The 11,484-nt window shown below is 45.6% G+C and overlaps 1 protein-coding gene across 1 annotated transcript; it reads left to right on the plus strand.

Moving 5' to 3' along the window:
- Positions 1 to 1,988: 1,988 nt before the first annotated feature.
- On the plus strand, positions 1,989 to 3,489 carry LOC124689298 (putative F-box/FBD/LRR-repeat protein At1g78760). The gene is made up of 4 exons (XM_047222852.1): positions 1,989 to 2,795; positions 2,871 to 3,005; positions 3,109 to 3,270; positions 3,340 to 3,489. The coding sequence occupies exons 1-4, from the start codon at positions 1,989 to 1,991 to the stop codon at positions 3,487 to 3,489; spliced, it is 1,254 nt and encodes a 417-aa protein (XP_047078808.1).
- Positions 3,490 to 11,484: the final 7,995 nt, after the last annotated feature.

Here is an 11,484-nt window from a genome sequence, read left to right on the forward strand (position 1 = left end):
AACCATCTTTGTAATGCTACTTGTTGTTTGAATTTACTTGCTACGATGTGAGCTATGAAGTGTTATATGTGTATGTTCTGAAATTGCTACTTGTTGTGTCCATTGTTGTACTCAAAACTGTTGGATTTTGGTAGGATTTTTCAGGTTTTTAACACAAGTCAATGTGTGGCGCCACTCGTGAAGGGCGCCACACTGCACCGTGTGGCGCCCGCGGCATCGGCGCCACACATGCCAACCTATATCAACTATTGGGTCGAAAACATCCAGGGGCTCCGGACGATAAGTCCTTAGCCGTTTTGGCGAGGCTCTTTGTGTGGCGCCCGTGGCATCGGCGCCGCGCATAGAGCCTCGCCAAAACGGCTAAGTCCCAGACGAATTGTCTCACAGTATGTTTTGGGCAATTGTAAGGGCATGTGTGGCGCCGATGGGAGGGGTGCCACACATGCTGCCACGTCGGATGGGCGCACCAGCTCAGCGTCGAGGGCGCCACGTCAGCTGGGTGTGTGCCGCCGGCAGGAGGGCGCCACACTGGCATGTGTGGCGCCGATGGGAAGGGCGCCACACAAAAGGATTAGATGGGTGAAATAGTTTCGCCGGAGGGCCAGTCTGTGCTTTTCTTTCACTTTTAGGTTATTTTTGTGCAAATCGCCAGTAGTTTCAGGCGTACATCCTCGAGGAGTAGACTTTGCCACCTCTTCTTTGCATACTTGCAGTTGAGAAAAAGGTGTCCTCCATCCTCAAAAAATCTGTGGCACACTACACATCTTGTATCAAGCTCTACTCCTCTCCTTCCCCGATGTGCCTGGGTGCTGTTGACTTGGGCTGTCCTAGGATCTCATTCCGTGCTGGCCGTTAGATGTAAATGAATGAATGGTGGATTAAGAGGCTCGGGGCACAGCGTCAGGGCACTGGATCTCAGTCCCTTTCCCCGACCCGGTACAGAGCTCTGCGGCGGCGATGGCGGGACGCCGATGGGCTAGGGAGGGCGTCCTTGGCACGGCGGCGGTGGGCGGCGGATCGGGGCTCCGGACGGCGACCCAAGCACGGCAACAGCGATGTGGGCCCTCTTCCACGAGTGGTGCAGGTTAGCACCGTGTACGATCTGCTCGGAAGTCCGGCCTATGCCGTCTCCGGCACTCCTCTCGGCTCACGCTCCTTCATGTGCTTCCATTTGTGCTTCTATGTGGCCTTAATGACCGGTTAATCTTATGTTTCCTCGAGTTGATTAGGGTAGAACTAGAAAGTGATGATACTGGATTACATTTGCATCTAACATGCTTCTTCTCATGAGAATTGTACAACTGAATCTGCTAGTTACAATTCATCTACGGTACTGCAGACTTGTTGCAGAATTTTTTTTTTTGAGTTTGTACAATTTATACATGGTTAAATTAACAATGTGTTGACCACTGAAGTTAGAGTGAATATTTACGTGTCACTTGTTTATTTCCTTGGAGTATATGTTGACTTGACCTCATGTATGTGGTGAATGTGAGCCCAATTTTTGAATTAAAACCCGACGAATGTAAGCTTTTGAATTAAGATCGGTCGGCGACCAATGTACGGGACAATCATTCGGTCATTTAACCATGAACAAACATATCAATCTACTGCTGCTTTAGTCCTCTTAAAAAATTGGTCACATAATGCCCCCTGTTAGTGGTCAAAATGTACATGACTGTCATATTAGGAAACAAATTTAGACCTAGTGTCAAATAAGGAAAAATAATAATTTCCAGGGCCAAATACGGAAATCATATTTTGTTTTACCGTCAAATAAAGAATTTTATCAATACTTATATCGGAATTCTCCATATTAGAAAGGCTAGGACCGTCCACACTCCACAGAGCCGCCTCCATTCCCAAATTCTACTACTGCCTTACCACCCTGAACCCTAGATCTATCGCGGTTCCCTACCTCCAACTCCATTCCCCAGCGCCGAGGACGGCGGTGATCGATGGCCTGACTCCATATGTACCCGCCATCCATGGAGAAGGTCGCTGCAGCGTCGGCACCAGCGTCCGATGACGATCTCATCAGCCACCTCCCCGACGCCATCCTCGGCACCATCATCTCCCTCCTCCCAACAAAGGATGGTGGCCGCACGCAGGTACTCTCTCGCCGATGGCGCCCCCTCTGGCGGTCCGCGCCTCTCAACCTTGACATCCTCACCTGGATCCCACATGTCCCCATCTCCGTCCTCGCCTCCGCCATCTCCCAAATACTATCCCAGCACCCTGGCCCCACCCGGCGATTCTCCTTCCCCTGCCGCCACCTCGGGTTCTCTGCTGAGGTGGAGAGCTGGTTCCACTCCTGGTTCCACTCCAGAGCACTAGCCAATCTCCAGGAGCTCAATATCATCTACACCGATGGAGTACTGCCACCATTCGTGCTGTGCTCTGCATCCACCCTCCTCATTGCCAAAATCAGCTATTGTCATTTCCCCCATGAGATCGTGTCACCTATGAATTTCCCCCTCCTCAAGAATCTCTCATTGTTTAACGTTTCCATCTCGGAGGAAGTCTTCTATTTACTGATCTCTAGCTGCCATGCCTTGGAGGGTTTATTCATAAAAGGAGTTAAGTCTACGGGTTGCCTCCGTGTTAGCTCGCCGACTCTTAGGAGCATAGGTGCCTCCAGCAGCTCACATAAGATGGAAGAATTGGTCATTGAGGATGCTCCTTGCCTTGAAAGGATACTATTGCCTTACCACTTGGATCGTTTGACTATCCGGGTAGTTAGAGCACCTAAGCTCGAGATATTGGGCCCTTACTCACTGATACAGATCTTCCAGGTAGCAGATGCAACCAACATTCCGCATTCCTACATACAGATATTTAGCTTTTGATGTTCATTTTCTTTTCTTCAGGGAATGAGCCTAGTCAGCTCGGAAAACTCAATACACACCTTGAAGGTTCTGGCTCTCAAATCTTCTGGCCGTGAATTGCAAACGGTTCTTAACTTCCTCAGGGGGTTCCCCTGTTTGGAACGGCTCTACGTCATTGTGAGAACTCATATTTGCTTGCTTATATGTATGCTTTAATTGACATCTTATCCGGTCAAGTTAGCTACAGCTGTAACATAAGCCTCTTCTTTTCATTTTGCAGTTTCACAAGCACCATGGGATGGATAAGAAAGATGAGCCTCAGTATGACCCACTGCATCCAATTGAATGCCTTGAGACCCATCTGAAAAAAGTGGTGTTTAAGTCATTCGTAGGCAATGATAAACAAATTGATTTTGCGAGGTTCTTTGTTTTGAATGCAAAAGTGCTGAACAAAATTGAATTTGAAGGATACTGTCACTACAACAATCAATCAGTTGCTTATCAACACAAGCTGCTACAAGTGGAAAATAGAGCTGCTCAGGATGCTCGGATTGAATTCAAGTATACTCCGGACCCTGAGCATTACGGTCGTACTAATCTCGACAAGCATATCCATGATTTGTCAGTGGCCGACCCCTTCAGACAGTGGTTGACGCGTTGAAGATTGCACTATCATGTGCTTATTTTGTAGACAGTGGCTTGAAGATTACTTTGTCTTCGCATAAGTCTGGTCTACTCCTAGTTTATAGTTCCTCTGTAATTCCAGTATCTTACAAAGTTACCCCAGTTTAAACTGCAAACAAAATATTGGATGCATATTACTGCCGACATTCTTAGAAAGAGAGAGTTGGTAAGTGGTAGCCCCATCTGCCGATACTCCTCCTACTGTCTTATCATTTGCAATTATGGTTAGTTCTGCCTAAACTGGGCTAGAAAGACATGGCTTGTGTTGAAAACTTGAAATCTTGATTGTCTTTTCAGTTTTATACAAAAGCATGAGTTGTTTAATTGCTGATTTTTTTGTGTACATTTTGTTTTTTGCAGTACCATGCTTTATAAAAAGCATGAATCTTAACGTTAATTATCTTTACATTTTTCTGCATTACTGCTAGAGAGATCTAGTAGTCTAGGCATCTTTATTGTTTGTGATACCATGCTTTACGGTTTTTTATTGCTGTCTATGGGGTATACTTGCTACCTTTAAGTAAAAAAGGAGAGGCTTGAGATACTGCAAGTACGGTAGTAGTTTCTATGAAATTTACTCCATTTGTTGTTTGGCATGCGTTTCCCATAGTCTGAAAGAATCTGCTAGAAGCCTTGTGTGGTGGAACACACTTGTTAAAAGATTGTAGTAGCAAATATTTTTGACATGTATAGTACATATACATATACTATATTTAATAATGAATACTTGACATCTTTGAGGATGCCTTTTAGCTCCCACACTTCCCAAGATGGCTAGGAAGATAGATGCTATCATAGCATGTACCGTAGGCCCAATTCCTTTCAATTGTATATTTCAGGATTGCTATAATTAGATTCAAACCCATTGCATTGCAACAGCTAGTGCTGAGTTTCTCAAGGATTTATTTGATAACCTGTAGATTGCATTAAAATGGATTGTATACAATTAAAAACACAGTGAAATCAGAGGTTTGGTCTACTCGCAATTATATGTCGAAGCTGCCTTTGTAAAGCGGTTGCTCGTACTGAAGACGCTTTGTCCAAACGAAATTCAAAAGGCGGTACATCTGTTCCTAAATGTTTACTCGCTATTTCATTTCATTTTATTTGGCTTGAATATATACAGCCCATAACTAATCTGTATGGAAACTGGTTGGTGAGTGGATATGAAAATGTGCCCAAGTGATGTGGAGTTCCAGCTCGTAGAGTTGTGGCGAGTGGGGTTTGCTAGAATTTATCGTTGTCATCTAAACCAGGTTATACTGATATTAAATGAAATTTCCATGGCGTGGGGAAACGGTGACTAGTGGCTTTGATGTTCCTCGTTGCACTAGCGTCAGGATACCCCGATTAGCATTGCGAGTGGCAGAAGAAGACTAGAGATTGTTGCTGCTGAGATTTGGGACAAACTTGTTAGCATGTTTTTTTGTAATACTGCTTGGAAGTATTTTTGTTAGGTGTGGCAGTGATCCTGGTGTGTACAACTTGTTAGCATGTTTTTTTTTTGTACTCACTGTTTGGAAGAAGTAGTATTTCTGAACATCTTTGTTGCTTGCAAAATCAAGCTTTTGCTAGATCATTATCACTGTCTATGGGGCACCATACATTCTTGAGTTTTGATGGATTTCCCGTATACATGACAGAATCCGAAGGAAACTTTGTGACCTGTTGTGGAGCTATGGTAAATAGGAGAAAATGTTTTACCTGTGGCATGTACGAGTAGCACAAGTACACGATACTTGGCAAGTTTTACATCTTTCATGATATTATGTAATATGTACTTCGAATACTTGACAAGATGGCCAGGTACGGTGGCTTGGGATAAGAACAGTACTCGGGCAAGATAGACACAGTTCTTCAATTCATGTTCCAGCTACAATTGGAGAGAAACTCATCCAACTGTTGGCGCTCAAGGATGTAAGTTAGGGCAGGAAGAAAATGTATATGGCCCTCAAAAATATGCTTTGTTTCTGCCGGAAATGTAACCGGCAACTAGCCCTTTTCATTTCCCTTTTGTTCTATCTTGTTCAAGCGAGCGGTCCTTGGATTTGTTATTGATGAATGACTTGGTGCATGGTATGGTTGTGTGCATCATCAACTAATAAATTTAACTTCAAGAGAAATTCGATAAAAACATGCACATTATTTGGGACTTTGATGAGGAAGAACCCTTTACTTGCTTTGTAGAATTTAGACAATAATATTTAATAAGATGTTTATATTTTCGATCAATTTATCATTATTTTAGATTTTTAGCCCAAACAAACTTGATGGAAGATGTCTGTCTTGTCCCTATCATTTTTGGCAGACATTTTTCTTTCTCCATTAATGACTTTTCATCCCTATTACAAGGACAAGATTAATCTTTTCCGTCTTTGAGAAACACCAAAATAATTCAATTTTTTTGTTATGAGAAAGATAGGAGGTATTACTCGACAAAGTCCTAGTTTTTCCTTCTGAGCTTCAGCAAACTTCCAGATAATGTGTGTGAGCGAGAACTTTGATTGGATCTCGAAAATAATTTGTAACCTTCCTATTTAAAAAAATCCATGTAAATAACTCAATGATGTTTGCAGATTTGAAGTTCCATAAAAATCACGAATGATTTGCGAGCCGCGGGAAAATATAAAACCCAGAAACCTCTTCACATGCTACTTTAGCTCATCGGTTTTGCCTTTTTAACGAAAAACTTGCTGATATATGATTTACTCTAGGGGAATGATACCGATAAGCGCCGCACCGCTCGGTCATCTGTGCGGCGGTTTAGACTAGTCATAGTGGGAAGTAACATAGAGTAGTAACATGCACATGTTACTATTCTATGTTACTACCTTCATAGTGGTTAGTAACATCAAAGTAGTATCATATATGTTTTTATTAATTAGCTTATACACTCATTATATCTTGAGAAGTGTGATGTTACAGTAACTAGCTATGTTACTCCATCCTCTTCTCTCATCATTAACTCACTGCCACATAAGCAAATTTGCTGAGTTGGACACTTAGTTACTAGTGAAGTTACTCCCACTATGAGTAGTCTTAAGATTAGGAAAAAGGCATCCATCGCTCTCAAGTCTCAACCACTCAATCTCTTCCAAAACCAACACAGAAAGCGTCGCGCCGGGAAACCAGGAGGAGGTCGCCGCCGGGCACGCGTCGGGGAGGAAGGGCAGTCGCCGTCGGGCAGGCGACGGGGGACGAGGCGGCCGCGGTCGGCTATGCGTCGAGGGAGGAGGCGATCTCCGTTGGGCCCGCGTCGAGTGAGGCGGCCGCGGTCGGGAAGGGCGGCTCCGCAAGCGCGCCTCCGACGAGCGCCCGGAGGAGGAGTCTCTCGCCACGCATGGAGGGCTTCGGCAGCGCCTCCGGCAAGCGCGTGGGAGGAGGTGCCCTTCACCATCCCAGGGAAGGCTCTGCCAGGTTGCCGCCGACGAGCACGACGATGAGGCGTTCCTCCGTAGCGCGGGGATGAGGATGCTGCGGGGAAGCCATCGCCGACGAGCACGCCGCGGAGGCCTCGCGCGGGGCCATCACCGCCGTCGCCGAGCAATCTGTGGAAAGGCCTCCATACGGAAGACAGCTGCCGACGAGCAATCAGTGTGGAGTCCTCCGTACGGGAGACCGCCGCCGTAAGCAGCGTGTGCACGGTGATTTTTCCGGCGGGCCAACGTGATGTTTGCATTGGTTCTGCTCTTCCCCAATCTCGATTAGATTATATTTGTAGCTTGTCTGTTGATTTTGCATGTGAACAAATTCATGTGAGTGATTTTCTAGTTGCTTGTGTCTTGACTTTTTTTTGGAGAACAATGGATGCATCGTATTTTGCAGCACTCAAATTACTGGTGCTTCGTATTTGTTTGACAATTAACCATTAATTAAGAATCTGGTAGCTAGGAACTGAGAATTTGGTGGCAACTAAGAATTGCAACTGTGTAAAAATTCATATGAAAGGTGTCTAAATAATCTGGTAGTTGTTTTCAAGAACCTGGCAGTTGTGCAATAGAAATCGTTAGCTGGAATGGAGAGGGTGTCTAAATAATCAGTTATTTGGCAATTATATGAAAAAATACAGGAATGATGTCTATAAATAATCTGGTAGCTGCTCTTCTATAAAACCGGCAATTGTACATGAGAAATCTGTCGGTTGTATTATAAACGTAGAAAATGTGTCTAAATAATCTGATAGCTAAAAAACTGGCAGTTGCACATGAGAAATCTGGCAGTTGTATTAGAAAAACTAGAAAGGATTTAAATAATGTGTGATAGCTGCTTTCTAAAAACCTGGTAGCTAATATTTTCCTATCATGTAGTGTTTACCTTATTAAAAACCAAGAAATGTGAATCATGGCTCATACATAAGCACATGATTATCTTAGCAACACCTGAATGAGTAGTAAAATGAACTAGCTAGCCAACATTCGTACTGTTCATACTACTACTATACTACTACTACTAGCTAGCTACGAGAGAGCATGTGACTATCTGAACGAGGCAATCAAGGCAATCACTGCTGCATATGCTATGTAGCTAGGTGCCTAGACCGTTTGATTTATTTTTTAAAGTGCATGTCTCGCATGCGTGCGGTGCTATATCGCTACTTTAGATGCTGATGTCACCCGTCGCACGGAAAGACCCCTTGTGCGGCGCCGCTGCCTAGTCGGGTCCTTTACTCTAATGTCTGCACACCAGATTTTTCTGGATTTGTTTGAAACTTTTTATCTCAGTTTTTTGATTTATTTTCTGAAAAAAGAGGGAAGCAAAAATCCCTGACTATGGCATCTTACCAAATTTGTCCAAATTCAACACGACTGAGTGCCACACCACTTCCCCCAAACATTTCCGTCGCTGTGGGCGGCGGCCAACCCTAGCTCTCCATCCCGGGACGGCGGCGGCGCCAGCGCCGGCGTGAGGCCGCGACTCGCGACTTGCGGCCAAATCGTAAACCTCCTCGCCATGGAGAAGGAGGCTGATGCGCCGGACAAGGGAGAATCCAGCGGAGCCAAAGGGATGCGGGCACGGAGCGGCGACCACGACGACGACGATGTCACCGACGATCTCATCAGCAGGCTCCCCGACGCCATCCTCGGGACCATCATCTCCCTCCTCCCCACCAAGGACGGCGGCCGCACGCAGGCCCTCTCCCGCCGCTGGCGCCCCCTCTGGCGCTCCGCGCCCCTCAACCTCGAGGTCGGCACCACCGCCGCCTCCTCCGTCCCCCATTCCGCCGTCTCCCAGATAATCTCCCGGCACCTCGGCCCTTCCCGCAGGTTCTCCTTCCCTGGCCTCCGCGCCGGCGAGTTCGACGCCGAGCTGGACAGCTGGTTCCACTCCCGAGCCCTCGCCAACCTCGAGGAGCTCGACATCGGCTACGCGTCCCGGACAATCAGGCCGCTGCCGCCGTTCCTGCTCCGCTCGGCGTCCACCCTCCTCGTCCTCAAGATCAACAAGTGCGATTTCTGCGACCAGATCGCGCCGGGGGCATCAACTTCCCCCTCCTCAAGCAGCTCTCCTTGATTCGCGTCTCGATATCGGGGGACGTCTTACATGGCCTGCTCTCGGGCTGCCATGCCCTGGAGAGCTTATTCATCTCGGAAGTTCGCTCCGCCCGTTGCGGCCCTGCTACCTGGCTGGGCGCTCCTCGGATCAGCAAACCGCTGCCGCTGTCCGTGCTCCGCTCCGCATCCACCATCCTCGTTGCAAGCTGCTTAACGTCCTCTTTCTTGCTATATTATTGAAGTTTGAATTTACTGAAATGAAAGTGATTGCATCCTTGTACAAATTTGTAAGTAAATGGAACAGGCATAACATTGGACTAGGAAAGGACCTTGGGCTTTGGCTGGGATACTGGTGTATATTTATAACTAGAGAATAAGTATTTCTTGTCATCTTTGTTGCTTGCAAAACCGGATTTTTTGCTGAATCTTTTATCTCTGTGTATGTAGCTCTTAAGTAAAATAGGTTTGAGATCCATAAGAGCACGGCATCAGTTTCCATGGAATTGACATCATTTCGTTGCTGGCCATGCATGCCTCTTTCCTATACAGATGAGAGAATCAGCAGGAAACCTTGTGTGAGTTCTGGTAAATCAGTAGGAAGGGAAAACGTTTTCTAGGCCACTGGTACTTTTTGAATGGTAGGCCACAACCACAACTACGGATTATGTGTAGTAGCGAATACATGTGGCATGCTTAAGTAAATATAGTTGGTTAATTCAATATGTGTGTCATTGCCCACTTCGTGTAATAAAAAACCACTTAAAAAAACGTTGAAAATAACGCTAATCAGTAATAACAGTGCTACTGTCAAAGTGGCATTGATCGAATTATCTAATATATAGCAGTGACATCTTTTCCTTATTTTTTAGCGGCAATTGCAAAGCAGCAAGTAATGTGAGTGTGATGGGATTCTACCTGTATTTTTTTCTTAAAATTCTGATGTCACGGTTGCGAACCCTAGCTCGCAATCCCCATTGTCGGTCACCATAATCTCGTCAAGGGTGTTGGTGCCGGAGCGAGGCCGAAGTGCTGGACAGTGGCCAAGTGGCGCGGGCTAAGTCTCGCAACCAAATAACCCATTCTCGATAGCCAACGATCATGAAGAAGAACTTAGATGTTTTTACGAAAGCCATATTTATATCGATATAACATTTTTTTAAGTTTTAGCCCATAATATAATGGAAAAACCATGGCCAATTTTATCCTATCATTCTAATAAAGAGACACATTTTTGGTTCTCCACCGACATCATCATGTCACCCTATTCTTCTTCTATGACTCTCTCAAGAACCACTATCTTATAATTGCTACAATAATACGAAGAAATAGCTCCGTGAAAGAAAAGTAGGTTAAGTACATATTTTCGATTGTCAATTGCGCTTAACCGAAAAATACTGGCGCGGGAATGACTTGTAAAAAGTATCAATTGTAAATATAGTTCATTTGATGAATGGTACTGCCACATCACATGTATTGAAATATCCATAGTTTATCATTTGGTAGTGACTTTATGCAAATTTTTCTTCGGTGGCATTTAACGACTGTTGATACTAATTTACCTCTATGCAAGATAGCAGACAAACTGAATATGCATGTATATTTAGATATCCCTTACCATTCATAGCACATGTATCTTTGCATATAAGAAGACTTTTATGGTTAGAATTAGGATTAGTTCATTGTTTCCATGTATATCTTGTATTACGCCTATATATATGAGATATGATGACACCCATAGTGCTCCATCCAAACCTATTCTATCATGATATCAGAAAAGCGATCCAACGCTTTCGCACCCCTCTTCTACCGCCACCGCTCTAGGGTTTCTCCTCCCCACCACCGCACGGCCTCTCCCTCAGCCATGACCGACATCGGTGAACTTCCGCACCCCTATTCTACCGCCACCACTCTAGGGTTGCTCCTTCCCGCCACCGCACCGCATCTCCCTCTGCCATGACCAACGGCGACGAGCGCACCCATGCCGCACTCTAGGCGCATACCACAGTGACCCAGAGCATCTAATCCCTCATATGCCACACTTGACCTCAAAGGGTCCAACTTCACCAAGTGAAGCAACTTTCTTCATGTCGCCGTCACCACGATCATCCCTCCCGCCGTCGACGGTGGCTGGCTGCGACCTCTACCGTTCTGTGGCGGCTGTGTGGCTCCATCAACCCCTACGCCATTGAGATGGTCACAGTGGAGACTTCCACAGCCTTCACCCCATGTCGCCCATCACCGTCCTCTTCCGCAACAATCCGTGGGCTACCTCGGCCAGAAATTCCGCAACATCAAGCAAGGGGGACAAGTACATCACTCACGTAAATTGCCATAATTTTCTGAGTTACCTACAGAGAATTAGGCCCAAATTCGTGACAGCAAGAAATCTGTTTCTGCGCAGTAATCCAAATCTAGTATGAACCTTACTATCAAAGACTTTACTTGGCACAACAATGCAACAAAATTAAGATAAGGAGAGG

This window comes from Lolium rigidum, chromosome 2 (genome assembly GCF_022539505.1).
Source record: "Lolium rigidum isolate FL_2022 chromosome 2, APGP_CSIRO_Lrig_0.1, whole genome shotgun sequence".
NCBI classification, from domain to species: Eukaryota; Viridiplantae; Streptophyta; class Magnoliopsida; order Poales; family Poaceae; genus Lolium; species Lolium rigidum.

Coding starts and splice junctions, on each gene's coding strand:
- LOC124689298 (XM_047222852.1), top strand. CDS start 1,989: ATGGAGAAGGTCGCTGCAGCGTCGGCACCAGCGTCCGATGACGATCTC. Junction 3,006..3,108: donor TGGAACGGCTCTACGTCATT/GTGAGAACTCAT, acceptor TTCATTTTGCAG/TTTCACAAGCACCATGGGAT. Junction 3,271..3,339: donor TCTTTGTTTTGAATGCAAAA/GTGCTGAACAAA, acceptor TATCAACACAAG/CTGCTACAAGTGGAAAATAG.